At 42.5% G+C, this 21,863-nt stretch overlaps 1 protein-coding gene across 1 annotated transcript in view; it reads left to right on the top strand.

The window, feature by feature from the left end:
- The first annotated feature begins 10,268 nt into the window (after nt 1-10,268).
- drd3 (dopamine receptor D3) overlaps nt 10,269-21,863 on the top strand; it is a 53,599-nt gene continuing 42,004 nt past the window's right edge. Inside the window, exons 1-2 of the mRNA XM_090189547.1 lie at nt 10,269-10,727; nt 16,859-16,971. Coding sequence (XP_090045673.1) covers nt 10,368-10,727; nt 16,859-16,971 — 473 coding nt within the window. The 5' untranslated portion in view covers nt 10,269-10,367. The remainder of the gene's footprint in view (nt 10,728-16,858; nt 16,972-21,863) is intronic.

Genomic DNA, 21,863 nt, shown 5'->3' with positions numbered 1-21,863 from the left:
ACTGCAAACGTTGACTTTTGTGAGTTCAAGACAACTGGGAACTCTGTAAAAAGAGCTACAACTGGGAAAATAAGTTTTGAACTTTCATCCAACTTGGAATTGTAAATCCGGAACTCGAGGACTCTTTCTAGAGCTACCACCTAAAGATCACTGACATCTTCATGATTCAACCTGTAAAAAGTAAAGAATTATTCACGATTGACAGTGATGATAGCTTATTTTGAAATTAGGTATGCATAATTTTCTGTTTTAGGTTATTAAACATACACAATTCATTTGAGGCAATATGTGTGGGCATAGGCAAACGTTGCAATTGGAGGATGTATTTTATGCATATTTTATAATCTATTAATAGACTACATCTGTCGGTACAAACTTTGTTTGAGAAATGATGACTTCATTAACTTATTTTTTGCGACCTGGCACCTAAAAAAATGGCACTATAGGAAGTATTCACTCCATCCCTGTGTGTAAGACAGGCATGGATGCACCTTAACAGAGACGCACAGGCGCAAATTGTTTTCCTCTGATAATCATGGTCAAATGGGCAATAATTCTCAAGAACACATAGACAATTATACCACTGTAAATGAACTCACCGACGTGTAATTTGTCGTAAGGAATGACGAGATGAAGTTATTACTTAGTCAGCTTCATCCTAATATGAAACGGATTTCCTCTCTGCCCAGTTACTACTCACAGCCTGTGAAGATTTATTTGGGTGTTTTCAATTAATCTGCACGCTGGAGGGCGATTTTTTTTTTAAAATATAAAAATACCATAACAACTTATAGCTCACGCACAACCAACTTCTCACCTTGTCGACTACACGTTGTTATTGACGGAGTCTGTCTCAGAAGGGTGTATTTTAAGACCTGCTCGTTAATGCGCAGCACCAACGGTGTCGCGCGGTGCAATAAATATCTTCCGAGCTCGTCACTAGATTTTACCGTCCTCAATTGCTCTTCCCCTAAAAAATAACAGAGTCTCGGTAATTGAAAATTCAGACCTGCATCCTGATGTAGGCTAGGCTATGTCAAACATTTCCATCTAATAATACACGGGCATTTGCCTGATAATTATGAATGTAGGCCACTTTGGTTTATGCCCATAGGCCTTTGTAAATATATAACTTTTCTCTTCACTCCCACTAGCCAAACAAAACGTATATCAATTGTAAATCTGCTTGAACATATAGGCCTTGTATGACAAGGTAGATGCACCACCACCACGCATAGTGTAATCGTTACACTTGAAGCTCATTTTCATCGAGACTAGTTGGCTCTATCATGTTCCGAGATGCTTCAGCGCAACTCAAGTCAAGTGAACCAGTGGCTTTGCTAGAATAACTCAAGGATTGGAAAAACGGAGTATGTGAGTATCTCTAGTCTTGTGCATTAATGAGTTTCGCGGCTCTGACTCAGAGCGCGTGGACAATGGGCGCCCCACAGCTCTGGGTGCAGTTAGAGCGGATAAAAACAGTCCGGACAACTTTTACCTTCCAACGGACGGATTCCACGATGGCACCTCATGCATCCTGCGCTGAAACAGCCTAACAGGTAGGACTGTCTGTTTGTGGCGCACACATAATAAACATGACAGGTTTAAATACAAGTTGGAACTGTTATTGTCGCCTGCCGAGTTTTATTCTGATGCATTTAACCGTTTTACATCCAGCATTTATTTAGGTGTTTATTTATTCTAGCCTGCTTGATGTATGACTTTCATGATTTTTTTCACTTTATGCCGACTATTACCCATGTTTTATTAAGTATGGTCCATTTGACCATATCCTTTGGCCATGCATGTTGGCTCGTCACATGTGGGTTAGGTGTCAGGGACTGACCCCAATCTCAAGAGAGACATATCGAAGGTGTAGGTAGGCAACCTTTCGCGCGGAATTTTATGGGTTCGACTTTAATTTATCCTATGAGGAGTGCATAAGAGGCTTTCGCATGCAAATGAGGATGTCCTGACAGCAGGGAGGATTTATCAGAACTGCATGTGTAAGATAGCATCTCCAAATTGATTTGGACAGCCAAAGTGATTAGAAATGATAACTGCACATTTCAGTGATAATTGTGATAGGCTATCTGGATAAATAGTAGCACTGTTATTTTTAATTACCAGCTTACATATGGAATGCCTATTAGCAATGCAATCATGGATGAATACATTTGATGTCAGTCCAGTTATTTTTCTCATGTGAAAATATTTATGTAAATGTGTGTTTTGGTGGTTTGTTTTGGCGGTGTGTGGGGGTTGTCTGAGGGAGCTGTTTTTTTAAATTTCATGTTCAAGTACATTGGCACCTTCAGCACAACCTGAGCCATCAACAGGACAAACAAGCACTGCCTGTTCCAAAGCACGTACATATGTGTGTGTGTGTGTGTGTGTGTGTGTGTGTGTGTGTGTGTGTGTGTGTGTGTGAGTGAGAGAGAGAGAAAGAGACACAGTCACAAAACATTTGTGTCTTTTTTCCCTGTCTTCAACGCATGTAGACCCACGCTGCATTGTCGTTCCCGGGTCCAGTGATAGAGGTGTTTATTATCTGAGGGCAGCAAGTGTGCAGCACCAGTCACCTCGCTCACTCTTAATTCATCATGTCTCCATGCAGATGGAAGATATCTCTCCCTGTAGACTCTGTTTGGGTCTGTTCTATCACTGCATAGGCTCAATAACTAGACAGGATCAAGGACTAGACTGAGTCAAGGACTAGATCGGGTCAAGGACTAGACAGGGGGACTAGACAGGATCCAGGACTAGACAGGATCCAGGACCAGGCATGATCAATGACTAGACAGGAGCAATGACTATACAGGATCCAGTAATAGACAGGGTCAAGGACTTGACAGGATCCAGGACTAGAGAGGGTCAAGGATTAGACTGGGTCAAGGACTAGACAGGGTCAAGGACTAGACAGGAGGACTTGACAGGATCAAGGACTAGACAGGGTCAAGGACTAGACAGGAGGACTTGACATGATCAAGGACTAGACAGGGTCAAGGACTAGACAGGATCATGGAATAAACAGGGATAGAGAGAAGATAGAGCATGAGAGAATCAAGAATATTCAGTGCCTTCGGAAAGTATTCACACGCCTTTACTTTTTCCACATTTTGTTGTGTTATTAAAATTGATTCAATGAGATTGTTTGTCACTGAGCTACACACAACACCCCGTAATATAAAAGTGGTATTTTGTTTGTAGAATCTTTTTGAAATTAATAGAAAAATAAAAACAGAAAGTTCTTGAGTCAATAAGTATTCAGCCTCTTTGTTACGGCAAGCCTAAATAAGTTCAGGTGTAAAAATTTGCTGAACAAATCACATAATGAATTGCATGGACTCATTCCGTGTTCAATAACAGTGGTTAACATTATTTTTTAATAACTAACCCATCTCTCTACCACACACATACTGTGTGGTTATCTGTAAGGTCCCTCAATTGAGTACTGAATTTCAAACACAGATTCAACCACAAACACCAGGGAGTTTTTTTCAATGCCTTGCAAAGAAGGGCACCGATTGGTAGATGTGTAAAAAAACAAGCAACAGACGCTGAGTATCTCTTGGAGCATGGTGAAGTTATTAATTAGGCTTTGAATGGTGTATTAATACACTCAGTTACTACAAAGTTACAGGTGACCTTCCTAACTAGTAGCCGGAGAGGAAGGAAACCCTTCAAGGATTTCATCATGAGGCTAATTGTCACGTTCTGACCTTAGTTCCTTTTTTATGTCTCCATTTTTGGTTTGGTCAGGGCGTGAGTTGGGGTGGGCATTCTATGTTTTTGTTCTATGTTTTGTATTTCTGTGTTTGGCCTGGTATGGTTCCCAATCAGAGGCAGCTGTCTATCGTTGTCTCTGATTGAGAACCATACTTAGGTAGCCTGTTCCCACCTGTGTTTGTGGGTAGCTGTTTTCTGTTTTGTGTGTCTTCACCTTACAGAACTGTTTCGTTTCGGTCACTCTCTCTCTTTGTTGTTTTTTTGGTTATTGCAGTGTTCAGTTTATTTATTAAAATTAACATGGACACTTACCACGCTGCGTTTTGGTCGGATTCTTCCTATTCCTCATCCGAGGAGGACAACGATCGTTACACCAATGGGGATTTTAAAGCAGTTACAGAGTTGAACGGTCGTCATATGATAAAAATGAGGATGTATCAACAGCATTGTAGTTGCTCCACAATTACTGACCTAAATTACATGTTGAAAAGAAGGAAACCTGTATAGAATAAAAAATATTCCAAAACTTGCATTCTGTTTGCAACAAGGGACTTAAGAAATACTGCAAATAATGTGGTAAAGAAATGTACTTTTGGTCCTGAATACATAGCTTTATGTTTGAGGCAAATCCAACACAACACATCACTTCGTACCTCTGTTCATATTTTCAAGCATGGTGGTGGCTGCGTCATGTTATGGGTATGCTTGTCATCGGCAAGGACTAAGCTCAGGCAAAATCATAGAGGAAAACCTGGTTCATTTTCTTTCCAACAGACACTTGGAGACAAATTGTCACGTCCTGACCATAGAAAGCCTGTATTTTCTATGGTAGAGTAGGTCAGGGCGTGACTAGGGGTGTTTAGTCTAGTTTATTATTTCTGTGTGGGGTTCTAAGTTTATTTTTCTATGTTGGTGTTTGTGTATGATTCCCAATTAGAGGCAGCTGGTAATCGTTGTCTCTAATTGGGGATCATACTTAAGTTGCATTTTTTCCACCTGTGGGTTATGGGATATTGTTTATGTTTAGTTGCCTATTCGCACTACATTGTCATCACGGTTAGTTTATTCTTTATTTTTTTTGTATTAGCTTAAGTTTCACTTTCTTTATTAAACATGTGGGATCTATGCACGCTGTGCCTTGGTCCGATAACCACTTATTATAACGATTGTGACAGAATATCCCATCTACAAAGGACCAAGCAGCGTGCCCGGGAGGTAATGGCATCCTGGTTTTTGGAGGAGATTAGGGAGAGAACATCCTGGACTTGGGATGACATAATGGCAGGAGAGAAGAGCCTGCCGTGGAAGCAGGCGGAAGCAGCGAAGGAGGGACAGTGACGAAGTCGGGGAGGAAGGCCACAGAAACCCCAAGATTTTTTGGGGGGAGCACATGGAGCAGTCGGCGGAGCCGAGGAGTGAACAAGAGCCAGTCTGGGAGAAGGAGAATTTGGAGGAGAGAGAAATGGGAGAGTTGTTGAGTTGGTGGAGGATGCACGGATTTGGACTAAAGGAACGTGTTGTCAGTTTGGTACCACCTGAGTCAGCTCCCCGTACTTGTCCTGAGAAGTGTGTTAACGTTCCAGAACAATTGATGCCGGCTATACGCACCAGGTCTCCAGCGCACCTTCACAACCCAGTACATCCTGTGCCAGCTCCTCGCACTTGCCGTGTGAAGTGTGTTGAAGTTCCGGTACCATTGATGCCAGCTATACGCACCAGGTCTCCAGTACGTCTCCACAGCCTGGTACGTCCTGTGCTAATTAGCAAATGTTGTACAATCAATGTGTGCAAAGCTCTTAGAGACTTACCCCAAAAGGGTCACAGTTGTAATCGCCACCGAAGGTGCTTCTGCAAAATATTGTCTCAGGGGTGTGAATACTTACAGTACTCATCTACTCATTCTAGGGTTTTTCTTTATTTTTACTATTTTCAACATTGTAGAATAATAGTGAAGACATCAAAAGTATGAAATAACACATATGGAATCATGCAGTAAGCAAAAAAGTGTTAAACAAATCAAGATATATTTTATATTTGAGATTCTTCAAAATAGCCACCCTTTGCCAACTTTGCATAATCTTGGCATTCTCTCAACCAGCTTCATGAGGTAGTCACCTGAAATGCATTTCAATTAACAGGTGTGCCATGTTAAAATGTTCATTTGTGGAATTTCTATTCTTCTTAATGCGTTTGAGCTAATCAGTTGTGTTGTGACAAGGTAGGGCTGAAGCTGAACAGAAGATGGCCCTATTTGGTAAAAGACCAAGTCCATATTATGGTAAGAACAGCTCAAATAAGCAAAGAGAAACGACAGTCCATCATTACTTTCAGACATGAAGGTCAGTCAATTCTGAAAATTTCAAGAACTTTGAAGAGTGCAGTTGCAAAAACCATCACACGCTATGATGAAACTGGTTCTCATGAGGACCGCCCTAGGAAAGGAAGACCCAGAGTTACCTCTGATGCAAAGGATAAGTTCATTGGAGTTACCAGCCTCAGACATTGCAGCCCAAATAAATGCTTCACAGCGTTCAAATAACAGACACATCTCAACATCAATTGTTCAGAGGAGACTATGTGAATCAGGCCTTCATGGTCGAATTGCTGCAAAGAAACCACAAATAAAGGACACCAATAATAAGAAGACACTTGCTTGGGCCAAGAATTACAAGCAATAGACTATAGACCGGTGGAAAACTGTCCTTTGCTCTGATGAGTCCAAATTTCAGACTTTTGGTTCCAACCTCCATGTCTTTGTGAGACGTATGATCTCCGATGTGATGTTCCCACCGTGAAGCTTGGAGGAGGAGGTGTGATGGTGTGGGTGTGCTTTGGTGGTGACACTTTTGGTGATTTATTTAGAATTAAAAGCACAATAAACCAGCATGGCTATCACAGCATTCTGCAGCGATATACCATCCTATATGGTTTGCGCTTAGTGGGACTATCATTTGTTTTTCAACAGGAAAATGACCCAACACACCTCCAGGCTGTGTAAGGGCTATTTGACCAAGAAGGAGAGTGATGCAATGCTGCATCAGATGACCTGGCCTCCACAATAACCCAACCTCAACCCAATTGAGATGGTTTGGGATGAGTTGGACCGCAAAGTGAAGGAAAAGCAGCCAACAAGTGCTCAGCATATGTGGGAACACCTTCAAGACTGTTGGAAAAGCATTCCAGGTGAAGCTGGTTGAGAGAATGCCAAGAGTGTGCGAAGCTGTCATCAAGGCTGTAAGGTTCTGTATTTATTTTCTTAGTCAACCTTGAGTTCTGTTTCGTTGTGTTCTTGGACGTAGCCCTGTTTCTTTGTGTTCTATAACGTAGCCCTGTCTTTCATTTTTGTTCATTAATTTCACCTGTGTTAGTTACTCACCTGGTCTTATCAGCTCCTTATTTAGTTCAGTTCATTCTGTTTGTGCCTTGGTGAGATATTGTCCGTTTTGACTCTACTAAACTTTTTCCTAGCCCGTTTGTGAGAAGCAGTTATAGCCTTCACTCCTAGTTTTGATTCACCTGCCTGTTTGCCTACCTGTGTATGACCATTGCCTGTCTGTGACCACAATTCCTGCCTTCTGCGAAATAAACAGCTGCCGCGCCCTGCGAGTGAATCTACACCTTTTTCTAACTGAGTATTCACTACAAAGGCAAAGGGTGGCTACTTTGAAGAATTTAAAATATAAAATGTACTTTGATTTATTGAACACTTTTTTTAGTTGCTAGATGATTCCATTTGTGTTATGTCATAGTTTTGATGTCTTCACTATTATTCTAAAATGTAGAAAATAATTTAAAAATATATAAAACCCTTGAATGAGTAGGTATGTCCAATGAAATATTTCTGTATTTAATTTTCAATACGTTTGCACAAAAACATGTTTTCACTTTGTCATTATGGGGTATCGTGTGTAGATGGGTGAGTTTAAAAAAACAAATTTAATCCATTTTGAATTCAGGCTGTAACACAACAAAATGTGGAGTTAAGGGGTGTGAATACTTTCTGAAGGTACTGTGTATGTGTAGCATCAGGAAGTAGACCATAGATATAGAGGGATAGAGAGTAAATGTTGAGGGAATATAGAGGGATTGAGAATAGAGCAGAGTCCATCATTACAGCTGTAGAGAGGAGGAGACACAGGAGGGAGTCTGGGACAACCAGGTTAGTATTGTGGGGAGTAGTGGGAGCTATGTGGGACAATGAAACATGAGGAGAAGAGGGAATGTGAAAGGAGGGGAGGGAAGGAGGGGAGGGAAGAGAAGGTGAGAGGAGTGGCCCTTGTACACTCCCCCTGCTGATCTGAAAGGTCTGGATAGGTTAAATTAATGTAGCTGGAAGGTATTTGTAGGTTAGCATAATCGACCTACCACAGGGCCAGGTACAAGTGTCAACCATTTTATAACAAAGGTATGTTATGCATGAAGCGGGGATTTGGACTGCACAGGTATAGGCATTACCATGTTGCTGATACCTGGAGTCCAGCCATGAATAGGAGAAGGGTAGGGGGAATTGATGGAGGGAAGTGGGTGAAGGGATGAAGATAGGGAGGGATGATGACAGGGACCATAGCCAGAGAGAGCTAGAGAGAGTGAGAGAGAGAGTGAGAGAGAGAGATAGGACCCAGACCACTCAAAACAGCAGCTTGGGAGTTATTAGCGCTCTCTGATGGAGAGGGTTTACCGTAACAGGCCAAAGGCAATAATCAATGACATGACTGCATTAGATTAACATGTTTCAATTTAGCGTTGTAGCCATTTAATACAAGCAATAATCCACAGCTATTCACTGTGAGGGAATGACTAGGAAATCCTCATATTAAAGAGGGAATACTGTTGCAGTAAGATTAAATGGATGATTGTGCCAACAGTTTGGGTCTGCTGTAGTTCTCTCTGTTACAGTACTCTTTGCAGCAGTGTTCTCTGTTGCCGTGCGCCCTATGGGCTCCCAAGTGGTGCAGCGCTCTGAGGCACTGCATCTCAGTGCAAGAGGCGTCACTGCAGTCCCTGGTTTGAATCCAGGCTGCATCACATCCGGCTGTGATCGGGAGTCCCATAGGGCGGCACACAATTGGCCCAGTGTCGTCCGGGTTAGGCCAGGGTAGGCCATCATTGTAAATAAGAATTAGTTCTTAACTGACTTGCCTAGTTAAATAAAATGTTTTATTAAATTCAGTGCTCTCTGTTGCAGTGCTCTCTGTTTCAGTGCTCTTTGCTGCAGTGCTTATTGCTGCAGTGCTCTCTGTTGCAGTGCTCTCTGCTGCAGTGCTCTCTGTTGCAGTGCTCTCTGTTGCAGTGCTCTCTGCTGCAGTGCTCTTTGTTGCAGTGCTCTCTGCTGCAGTGCTCTTTGTTGCAGTACTCTCTGCTGCAGTGCTCTCTGTTGAAGTGCTCTCTATTGCAGTGCTCTTATCTGTAGTGCTCTCTGGTACAGTGCTTTCTGCTGCAGTGCTCTTTGTTGCAGTACTCTCTGCTGCAGTGCTCTCTGTTGAAGTGCTCTCTATTGCAGTGCTCTTATCTGTAGTGCTCTCTGGTACAGTGCTTTCTGTTGCAGTGCTCTCTGTTGCAGTGCTCTCTGCTGCAGTGCTCTTTGTTGCAGTACTCTCTGCTGCAGTGCTCTCTGTTGCAGTACTCTCTGTTGCAGTGCTCTCTGTTGAAGTGCTCTCTATTGCAGTGCTCTCTGTTGCAGTGCTCTTATCTGTAGTGCTCTCTGGTACAGTGCTTTCTGTTGCAGTGCTCTCTGTTGCAGTGCTCTTATCTGTAGTGCTCTCTGGTACAGTACTTTCTGTTGCAGTGCTCCAGCAGAAAACATTAACCTCTAGCAGCCTTCCTCAGATTCACATCTATGACATTAAGCTGTAAAACCTCTCATGTTGATGTGATTATTTTGAATCGGTCAAGAGGGAGGATGTGAGGAATGATCGTTGGTCATGATTCCATTCAGGGTCGGGCGAGAGGCACAGGGTGTATTGCAAACTCACCTCACAACGTTGCACCTAAGGCCTGAACCAGGGTCATATTTCCCTATAACCGAGAAAATAAACATGATTTAAGAGAGTTAAGTGAAAATAGTGCACAGTGACAGCTGTTTGGGTTCCATGACAATCAACAATGTCATAGTGAGAAGCAGACACAAGCCTGGCCTATAGAGAGTATTGAATCATAATTACCTCAGTAGCTAACCTACTGCTTTGGCCAAGTGCCAATTATTCAATGCAAAGTAGATAATCAGATTCTAATAACATGTCCTCGACTTTATTTGTCCACTCATTAGTATTAAGGCTAAAACATGCCATCATTAGATACATCCCACATACATCCAGTACGTCACACTGCAGACACAGATGCTGGTCCTGTCTGCCTTGTACATAGAGGTCACATTAGTGATGATATGCAGAGAGCAGACAGCTCTGAACCATACAGTATGGTCATGTCTGGAAGAGGGAGCCTGATGTATAGTGTCTCACTTGAACCCAGAGGATAGGAAGGGTGCAATATTGTATATTGGTCTTGGTCATGGGGATGTATCAGATTAGATGTGCATGTGACTCAGGGTTTCCCTATGAGGATTACATCTTATATCACATGTACAGTATGGAAGGTTTTTTGTCTTAGTAGTTGTCATGTGATAGATATCAGCTCAAGCTATGTCCCTCTCTCCCATGCAGGTCTCTCACCCAGCCCTTCTCTCATGTCACCGGGACGTCACCATGGCGATGTTTAGCGGATCTGAACGTTTCTTCTGGAATGACTCGGAACAGGTTCCGGAAGACCTCCGCCTCCAGCGGAATTCCTCTGGTGGTTGGGAGGAGGATACGGAGCGTAACTACTACGCCATGCTGTACTCCCTGCTCATCCTGGCCATCGTGTTTGGCAACGTGCTGGTGTGTCTGGCTGTGGTGCGGGAGAGGTCCCTACAGACCACCACCAACTACCTAGTGGTGAGCCTGGCTGTAGCTGACCTGCTGGTGGCCTCGCTTGTCATGCCCTGGGCCGTATACCTGGAGGTGAGGGTCCACTGGGTGGGGGTGACAGGGATACGTTGGGGAGGGAGGGTATTTGGAGGTGAGGGTCGACCTGTGTGGGTGGACCAGGGATGAGTTGGGGAGGGAGGGTATTAGGAGATAAAGCAGGTTCGGAGCAGGGATGGTGGTGGTCTTGCCAACTCCTATTGTAATTGGCGTGACAATGTCCATAGGACCATAGGAGTTGGCCAGCATAACAATATCTCTTTGTTGGGAATGTCCGTTGGGAATGTTTAGGGCTGGGATGTTTTTCTTGGTCAGGTCCCAGGGTTAGAAACACTCCTCAGACCTACTCATGTTATATAAACTACTGAAAGAGACACAGTTTGTGACACTGGATGGCTTTGGGATTGACAGGAAGGGGAGGGGATGTGTTCACTTTGAGTTTTCATTCTTTTCAATGAAATACAGTGCATTCTGAAAGTATTCAGACTCCTTGACTTTTTCCACATTTTGTTACGTTACAGCCTTATTCTAAAATTGATTGAATAGTTTTTTCCCCCCTCAATCTGCACACAATACCCCATAATGACAAAGCAAAAACAGGTTTTTCGAAATGTTTGCAAATATGTAAAAAATATATATATATTAAAACTGAAATATCACATTTACATAAGTATTCAGACCCTTTACTCAGTACTTTGTTGAAGCACCTTTGGTAGAGATTACAGCCTTGAGTCTTCTTGAGTATGATGCTACAAGCTTGGCGCACCTGTATTTGGGGAGTTTCTAAAAATTATTCTCTACAGATCCTCTCGGTCAGGTTGGATGGGGAGCGTCGCTGCACAGCTATTTTCAGGTCTCTGTGTGCTGTATGCTTAGGGTCGTTGTCCTGTTGGAGGGTGAAACTTCGCCCCAGTCTGAGGTCCTGAGTGCCTTCATCAGACCAGAGAATCTTGTTTCTCATGGTCTGAGTCCTTTAGGTGCCTTTTGGCAAACTCCTAGCGGACTGTCATGTGCCTTTTACTGAGGAGTGGCTTTTGTCTGCCCACTCTACCATAAAGGCCTGATTAGTAGAGTGCTGCAGAGATGGTTGGCCTTCTGGAAGTTTCTCCCATCTCCACATTGGAACTCTGGAGCTCTGTCAGAGTGACCATCAGGTTCTTGGTTACCTCCCTGACCAAGGCCCTTCTCCCCCGATTGCTCAGTTTGGCCGGGAGTCTTGGTGGTTCCAAACTTCTTCCCATTAAGAATGATAGAGGTCCCTGTGTTCTTGGGGACCTTCAATGCAGCAGACATTTTTTGGTAGTCTTTCTTGACACAATCCTGTCTCAGAGCTCTACAGACAATTATTTTGACCTCGTGGCTTGGTATTTGCTCTGACATATACTGTCAACCTTATATAGACGTATATTTATCTTTCCAAATCATGTCCAATCAATTGATCTTACCACAGGTGGACTCCAATCAAGTTGTAGAAACGTATATCAAGGATGATTAATGGAAACAGGATATTCAGTTTAAATGTAAATGTATTTATTTATTTACTTTTAAACCTATTTTCGCTTTGTCATTATGTGGTATTGTGTGTAGATTGATGAGGGGAAAAAATAATTTAGTCCATTTTAGAATAAGGCTGTAACGTAACAAAATGTGTAATAAGGGAAAGGGTCTGAATACCTTCCCGAATGCACTGTACATGTGAGAGATGGAGGAAGGATAGGGCAAAGAGATGGAGGAAGGATAGGACAGGGAGATGGAGGAAGGATAGGGCAAAGAGATGGAGGAAGGATAGGACAGGGAGATGGAGGAAGGATAGGGCAGGGAGATGGAGGAAGGATAGGGCAGGGAGATGGAGGAAGGATAGGACAGGGAGATGGAGGAAGGATAGGGCAGGGAGATGGAGGAAGGATAGGGCAGGGAGATGGAGGAAGGATAGGACAGGGAGATGGAGGAAGGATAGGGCAGGGAGATGGAGGAAGGATAGGGCAGGGAGATGGAGGAAGGATAGGACAGGGAGATGGAGGAAGGATAGGACAGGGAGATGGAGGAAGGATAGGACAGGGAGATGGAGGAAGGATAGGACAGGGAGATGGAGGAAGGATAGGACAGGGAGATGGAGGAAGGATAGGACAGGGAGATGGTCATGTTATTACTTTGAGTTTCTCCCTTATAGGGTGTGAGGGGTGTGGTGATACATTCAGTGACTGTGAGTGGCTGGAAGATATTGATGCCTATTGCTTCTAAGAATGTTTTATCTTCTATATGCTCCACATAATTGTCCCATGTGAGGAGTGTTACTGAAATGAATTTAGAGAGGTATAGTCAGTGGGGGTTGTTTCGTCCATTAGATATAATTCTTGGCTTGGGGGACTGGAGGAAGATAAAGTGTTGATGTGTTCATTTTGAATTGGTCAAGAGGGAGGACGTGAGGGATAATCGTTGGTCATGATTCAATTCAGGGTTGGGCGAGAGGCACAGGGTGCTATTGCAAACTCAACTCGCAACGTTGCACCTAAGGCCTGAACCAGGGTCAGATTTCTCTATAACCTCAACCATGTGGAGTTGAGAAAATATACATTATTTAAGAGAGTTAAGTGAAAATAGTGCACTGTAACAGCTGTTTGGGTTCCATGACAATCAACAGTGTCATAGTGAGAAGCAGACACAAGCCTGGCCTATAGAGAATCTTGAATCATAATTACCTCAGTAGTTAACTTACTGCTTGATGACGAGTTTCTCACACTACTGGCCTATCTGGGTGATGTTTTTTCTCTCGCCTGAATGATCTGAATCTAGGATTACAGGGACTCTCTGCAACTATATTCAATGTGCGGGACAAAATTGAGGCTATGATTAAGAAGTTGGAGCTCTTCTCTGTCTGCATCAACAAGGACAACACACAGGTCTTTCCATCAAGTTTACGGACAATGTCAAATGTGATATAGCAAAGCACCTGAGTGAGTAGGTGTGTAATTACGCAGGTACTTTCCCGAAACGGATGACACAAACAACTGGATTCGTTATCCCTTTCATGCCCTGCCTCCATTCCACTTACCAATAACTGTACAAGAGAGACTCATTGAAATTGCAATAAGCGGTTCTGTGAAAATGTAATTTAATCAGAAGCCACTGCCAGATACCTGGATTGGGCTGTGCTCAGAGTATCCTGCCTTGGAAAATCGCACTGTTAAGACACTGATGTCCTTTGCAACCACGTATTTTTTACGTATGTGAGAGTGGATTCTCAGCCCTCACTAGCATGAAAACTAAATACAGGCACAGACTGTGTGTGGAAAATGATTTAAGACTGAGACTCTCTCCAATACAACCCAACATTGCAGAGTTATGTGCATACTTTCAAGCACACCCTTCTCATTAACCTGTGGTGAGTTATTCACAATTTTCGACAGCAGGAAGAATTAAGTCCACCACAATAGTATGGTGCTTGCCTGTCTTAGCCACTTGGTAGCTCACCATATAAGACGCTTCTAGCCCCTTCTTATTAATGGTATCTGTTGCTTTTATACATGTCTTACTACTCGTAATTCGTCTTAATTCTCACTCAAAAAACTCTCGTGGCTTATTTTTCAAATTGGAATGTTTTGTTTCTAAATGTCTGAGCAAGAGTGAAGGTTTCATCGAGTTGTGAGATACTACTTTTGGACATATAACACACTGTGGCTGAGGAAAGGCACTACTCCCAATATAAGTGAACTCCAAACAAATGTAGTTCTCATCATATTTGTGCCTCTTCGATGGTCCAACGTCCCTGTTTGTTGTTCGGTGCTTTCCCGGGTAGCCGAAGGGCTGCAACTGATTCACAACTGTCAGTGTCCATGCTAGCTGGGCTAACCACAAATGTAAAATTACTGATGCTAGCATTGGATGTTCTCGTGGAAGCAGACCAACTTGTGTCGTCGACAGGTGCAGGTGTAGAACTGCTGTTAGTAGCAGTACTATCTGTAGAGCTGGTATGTGTTTCTATGGACACGGGCCTCACTTTGTTTTTAACCATTTATCATAAATGGAATGAGCAGCAGCTACGTTTGGTTACATAAGGACCGTTAGTGGAATTCCCGCGAGAGAGTAACGGTTAATGTGATTGGATATTCATTATTTGACTTGGCTACCTGTTTTGGATTTGAACTTGCAACCTTTCGTTTACTAGTCCAACGCTCTAACCACTAGGCTACCCTGCCGCCCCATAATAGTGAAGACATCTAAACTATGAAATAACACATATGGAATCATGTAGAAACCAAAAAAGTATTAAACACATCTTCAAATAGCCACCCTTTGCCTTGATGACAGGTTTGCACACTCTTGGCATTCTCTCATCAAGCATCACCTGGAATGCTTTTCCAACAGTCTTGAAGGAGATCCCACATATGTTGGCTGCTTTTCCTTCACTCTGCGGTCTGACTCACCCCAAACCATCTCAATTTGGTTGAGGTCGGGGGATTGTGCAGGCAGGGTCATCTGATGCAGCATTCCATCCCTCTCCCTCTTGGTAAAATAGCTCTTACACAGCCTGGAAGTGTGTTGGGTCATTGTCCTGTTGAAAAACAAATGATAGTCCCACTAAGCACAAACCAGATGGGATGGTGTATTGATGCAGAATGCTGTGGTACCCATACTGGTTAAGTGTGCCTTGAATTCTAAGTAAATCACAGAAAGTGTCACCAGCAAAGCACCCCCACACCATAACACCTCCTTCTCCATGCTTCACGGTGGGAAATATACATGCAGATTTCATCCGTTCACCCACAACATGTCTCACGAAGACACAGCGGTTGGAACCAAAAATCTCAAATTTGGACTCCAGACCAAAGGATACATTTCCACTGGTTTAATGTCCATTGCTCGTGTTTCTTGGCCCAAGCAAGTCTCTTCTTCTTATTGGTGTCCTTTAGTTGTGGTTTCTTTGCAACAATTCGACCATGAAGGCCTGATTCACACAGTTTCCTCTGAACAGTTGATGTTGTGATGTCTGTTACTTGAACTCTGTGAAGCATGTATTTGGGCTGCAATTTCTGAGGCTGGTAACTCTAATGAATTTATCCTCTGCAGCAGAGGTAACTCTGGGTCTTTCATTCCTGTGGCCGTCCTCATGAGAGCCAGTTTCATCATATCGCTTGATGGTTTTTGCGTTCATGTCTTAAAGTAATGATGGACTGTCATTTTTCTTTGCTTATTTGAGCTGTTCTTGCCATAATATGGACTTGGTCTTTTACCAAATAGGGCAGTCTTCTGTATACCCCCCCCCCCCACACCTTGTCACAACACAACACAACTCAAACGCATTAAGAAGTAAAGAAATTCCACAAATAAACGTTTAACAAGGCACACCTGTTAATTGAAATGCATTCCAGGTGACTACCTCATGAAGCTGGTTGAGAGAATTCCAAGCGGGTGCAAATCTGTCATCAAGGCAAAGGGTGGCTATTTGATGAATCTCAAATATAACATATATCTTGATTTGTTTAACACTTTTTTGGTTACTACATGATTCCATATGTGTTGTTTCATAGTTTTGATGTCTTCACTATTATTCGACAATGTATAAAATAGTCAAAATAAAGATAAACCCTTGAATGAGTAGGTGTTCTAAAACTTCTGACCGGTAGTGTATTTTTTATTTAAAAAAAAACTTGAATCACATTTTTATTTGGCGTACCCCCGACAGAATTGTGCGTACCTCTGGGGGTTCGCGTACCCCCGTTTGGGAATACCTGAATTAGAGGATAGGAAGGATGCATGTGGATGGGGGGGCTGGGATATGTCAGGCGCTGCAGCTCAGAACACATTTATCTCTGTCAGACAGTTGTTATCACGTATTATAGCACCTAAGGGAAGACCTGTCTGAGCAGCACTATCTATCTGGGTGAGGCAGGCTGGAACTGGGACTGTGTAATTGTACTTTCAAGGGTTTGAACGTGGGTGGCATAATTGGACAGAGAAAGAGAGAGGGAGAGAGGGAGAGAGGGAGAGAGGGAGAGAGGGAGGGAGCAAAAGAGAGAGGGAGGAAAAGAGAGAGAGAGAATAATTTATTTGATGTGTGTTGTTGATTATGAAGAATGATGATTGATATGGATAATGATGATAATCATGATGATACTGATGAAGCTGTGTGAATGTGTGTGTCGTGTGACCCTGCGTTACCTGTCCAGGTGGTCGGAGGGGCGTGGCTCTTCAGCAGGATGTACTGTAACATCTTTGTCACCTTGGATGTCATGATGTGTACCGCCAGCATTCTCAACCTGTGTGCTATCAGCATTGACAGGTAAGACGCTCTGCGTGCGTGTGTGTGTCTGTTTCTTTGTGTCCGTGTGTGTGAGAGTGTGCGCATGTCTGAGTTTCTTTTTGAAAGAGAAAGTGGGCATATACTATACGAGTGACTTAGTGTGTGTGTGTGTATGTGCGTGCGTGCGCGTGCGTGCGCATGCGTGTGTGTGTGTGTGTGGTAGACTTTATATATAGTACTATTTGTCATTACTGCACCTCCAGTTGGCTTGATGTTGAGTTGTCAGGTTCAGAGAGCAGGTCTACTTTCTCCAAATGAGCCTTAAATATTTGTGCTGGAGGGATGTGCCTGTACCCTCTAGGTTAGCAAATTGTAAAATGTTGTAAACTACCCATGTTTAATGTTGATGTGCATTGGGCATGTACATTTTTTATTTGCTTAGTTTTCCAGCTCATGTATAAGTTAATATTTAATAGCTCTTTGTGGGTTGAACCCAAACGACCATTGGGCACAACGTGCTTTTAACCATCAAAGAAATAGGAACACAGGGGGCTGAACACTGTGTGTGTGTGGAGAGTGAAAGCGTATGGTTATTCTCTGTTTATGTGCATCTTTATACTGAAAATCACTCATTAGCAGGTTACCCTGACAGGTGATTCATTAAGTCCTTCACCTGGGTGTGAAGTCTGTGTGTGTGTGTGTGTGTGTGTGTGTGTGTGCGTGCGAATGTGTTTGTGTGTGTGTATGAGTGAGCGAGCGAGAGAGAGAGAGAGAGAGAGAGAGAGAGAAAAAGAAAGAAAGAGCGATAAAAGAGAGAGACAGAGAGAAAGACAGAGAGCTGATCTGTTTAAAGGTCCAGTTTACAGCCTGTGTGTTACACTGTACGGATGCAATTACATTAGCTGTCCCAATGATGTATCACTGCTCTCCCAAGCAGACATCACATCTGTATTATTATCATCCATGTTTTCCAGAAACACCTGGGGCATAAATGTTTTTGATAGAATGCTTTCACCAATATGGTCCCGCTTTAAATGACGTGCAGCTTATAAAAGCTTCATAAAGCCTTCATAAAGCCTTCATAAACACTACATAAATGTGTCACAAATCATCTATAACCGTATGTCATGCTCTATAAAGGGTTTATAAATGTGGCATAACTGTGTGACATAACCACCAATGTCAAATGTGACATAACCCACTATGTAAAATATGACATAAACTTGTGCTTAATAAAAGGGTGGCATAAGCACTGTTTAATAAAGTCTTTATTAAGTATATTGAATTGAGGCTTCACAAAGCATTCATAACCTTGTCATGCATCTAGGTAGAGCATTGCAACACCAGGATAGTGGACCACCCATACGTATAAATGTATGCACGCATGGCTGTAAGTCGCTTTGCATGAAAGCGTCTGCTAAATGGCATATATTATTTTATATTATATTATTCTAAAACATTTCTAGGATGGCCCAACCTCTTTCCCCCCCTGGGTGCATAGACAATATTGGACCTGACCTCAACTTTACCCAAAATGCTGTGCTGTGTGATGACACACGCTCTAAAGTGAAATCATTGGCCTTTTAAAATCTGTTTTTATTTTTTGTGTAATTTGTTTTTTTCCCCAAATTCCGTTTTCTCGTTTCCCCACAGTTTGTTTCACACGTTTTTAATAGAAAAACAACTGAATTGGATTTTCTGTGTTCACAGCAATGCATAAAACACATCAGGGGATAACTTTTGGGGTCTGGGAAAAATCTAAGAAACTTTTGAGAGTAGTTACCCTTTCATTCATGTGGTGTTTCTGTAGAGCAGTAAGCTCACGTGATGCAGTTTGCAACTCAAATGCCCACTTGTGCTACCACTGGACAGCAAAAAACAAGTAAGTTAACCTTTATTTATTGTAATTGAAATTAGTTTGTAGTAGTTAAGTGTTGAGTTAGATTATATAAATCAAATCAAATTTTATATTTGATACATAGATAGCTACCATAGCTACCTCAATCGTTATTTCAAATAATTTGTGACTAAATAGCCATTTCTAGCTAATGTTAGCAGCATAAGCTAGCTAGTTAGCTATACCAATACAACATTTAGCTCAGCTAAATACAAATCTCCCTAGATACAGCCACGTCTCATAGTCAAGTCATTCGATTTGTGAATTAAAGAGGAATATAATAATACGAATCAAACTAAGTTTCCCATCTCCTCATTTAGAGTATTTATTGTGCATCACAGAAATGCCCTTACCTAGATGGTGAGACAAATGCATTTCTTAACAGACCTGCTACCCTTACCCAGATGGTGAGACAAATGCATTTCTTAACAGACCTGCTACCCTTACCCAAATGGTGAGACAAATGCATTTCTTAACAGACCTGCTACCCTTACCCAGATGGTGAGACAAATGCATTTCTTAACAGACCTGCGACCCTTACCCAAATGGTGAGACAAATGCATTTCTTAACAGACCTGCTACCCTTACCCAGATGGTGAGACAAATGCATTTCTTAACAGACCTTAACAGGCTACTTAATATAATGTTTACATACCCTACATTATTCATCGTATATGTATGTACTGCACTCTATATCATCTACTGCATCTTTATGTAATACATGTATCACTAGCCACTTTAAACTATGCCACTTTGTTTACATACCCTACATTACTCATCTCATATGTATATACTGTACTCGATACCATCTACTGCATCTTGCCTATGCCGTTCTGTACCATCACTCATTCATATCTTTATGTACATATTCTTTATCCCTTTACACTTGTGTGTATAAGGTAGTAGTTTTGGAATTGTTAGGTTAGATTACTCGTTGGATATTACTGCATTGTCGGAACTAGAAGCACAAGCATTTCGCTACACTCGCATTAACATCTGCTAACCACGTGTATGTGACAAATACAATTTGATTTGATTGATTTGATTTGATGCGCCTCTAATGATGATTTGATAAAAGTTGCTTGAAAGACATGTTTTCTTTGTGCAGGCTGTACACACTATATCCTTCACTCATTCACAATTTGACAAGCACTTGATAATGTCTAGAATCTAGCATCCCCTTGTGTGGCCATAATGCACCCTAAAAAAACATGCCTTTTGCGACCAGTGGCCATTGTGCCCTTCTCCATGCGCTCCAGTACCTCTCACTCACATGGCTCTCCGTCAGTGATCGGGTGTTTCTCACAGGCTACGAGTGAAGACAGACATCGGGGACGCAACTGCTCTTGTCCTTATCCAATTCTGAGATGCATATTGAAGATATTGGAAGAACTGTCCACATTTCCTGTTCATCAGCCAACATGATGAGTAGACCTAACGAACAGCAAAAGCACTAGCCTATGTCAATCTACTATCCCCCATAGTACAAAAGTCAACCTATTCTATTCTGTGCGAGAAATAAATATTCCAAAGTGACAGCTGATAATATATAATATAATAATATCACAGCTGATAATATATAATTCACACGTGATAGACTAATATTGTCACCCATCAGACTGTTCTTGATTTAATCTTGTCTTTACATATACTAAATAATACAGTATATGTGTGAAATTTGTTTTGATTTAATATGGACCATTATCATGCACCTGTCTCAAAATAGGGGCAGCGCGAAAAAACACATGTCATCTATGCACTTAAATAGCGAATGGAGGAAGCTTTTCCCATGGTTCATTTTCATGCCTGCCAGGTAGGCTATACTCCTGTTGTAAATATAAACAATGTGTTTAATATTAGGAAAGTTGAGAAATAAATATAGTAGGCCTATATGATGGGATCCTCCTATTTTTAGTAGAGGCCATCACTCTGTTTTCTCGCGCTGTTGCATAGCCTATAGAAATGTTGTGCAACATTAGCTCATGGGCTCTCATGAAGTGCTTGATCAGATTTTCAATTACATTTGCATTGATGTCAGAGTGATTAGAGGGACAATAGAGTGCTGAGTACCAGGCAGTTAGCAAGTTTGGTAGGCCACTAATGACCAGCAGCAGCATCAGAGCTTGGAGAAGCCTAATTATGTTACTGAACGGTCACATGGAAATTAACTGCCTTCATGACTCGTGACCGCGGGTGTGGCGGTAATACGGTCACCACAACAGCCCTAGTTATGAGTATTACAGGATAATGCATAAAGTGTCAATAAGTAGTACTAATAGTAGTAGTAGGTCTACAGTAACTGAGACTACCCCAGCAGGTATTCCTCTTCTGTTTCCATGCTGGAGACCAGGGCTTGATTACAACCTGTTACAATGGTGCCAACATTTTGTGGCTGATCTTTCAGTGGGGGACTGGGTTGAAAGTGTCAAAGATCTGACTGGGTCCAACACCCCACGGTATGGCTTGTTATATTGTTGTATTAAAGACCTGACTGGGTCCAGGACCCCACGGTATGGCTTGTTATATTGTTGTATCAGAGACCTGACTGGGCCCAGCACCCACAGTATGGCTTGTTATATTGTTGTATCAGAGACCTGACTGGGTCCAGCACCCACGGTATGGCTTGTTATATTGTTGTATCAGAACCCTGACTGGTCCCAGCACCCACGGTATGGCTTGTTATATTGTTGTATCAGAGACCTGACTGGGCCCAGCACCCACGGTATGGCTTGTTATATTGTTGTATCAGAGACCTGACTGGGTCCAGCTCCCACGGTATGGCTTGTTATATTGTTGTATCAGAGACCTGACTGGGCCCAGCATCCACGGTATGGCTTGTTATATTGTTGTATCAGAGACCTGACTGGGCCCAGCTCCCACGGTATGGCTTGTTATATTGTTGTATCAGAACCCTGACTGGGCCCAGCTCCCACGGTATGGCTTGTTATATTGTTGTATCAGAGACCTGACTGGGTCCAGCATCCACGGTATGGCTTGTTATATTGTTGTATCAGAGACCTGACTGGGCCCAGCA

This window comes from Oncorhynchus mykiss, chromosome 11 (assembly GCF_057628025.1).
Source record: "Oncorhynchus mykiss isolate SJ-2025 chromosome 11, ASM5762802v1, whole genome shotgun sequence".
NCBI lineage: Eukaryota > Metazoa > Chordata > Actinopteri > Salmoniformes > Salmonidae > Oncorhynchus > Oncorhynchus mykiss.
Note: the sequence above shows the minus strand (reverse complement) of the source record. Positions and strands in the feature narration are given on the sequence as shown.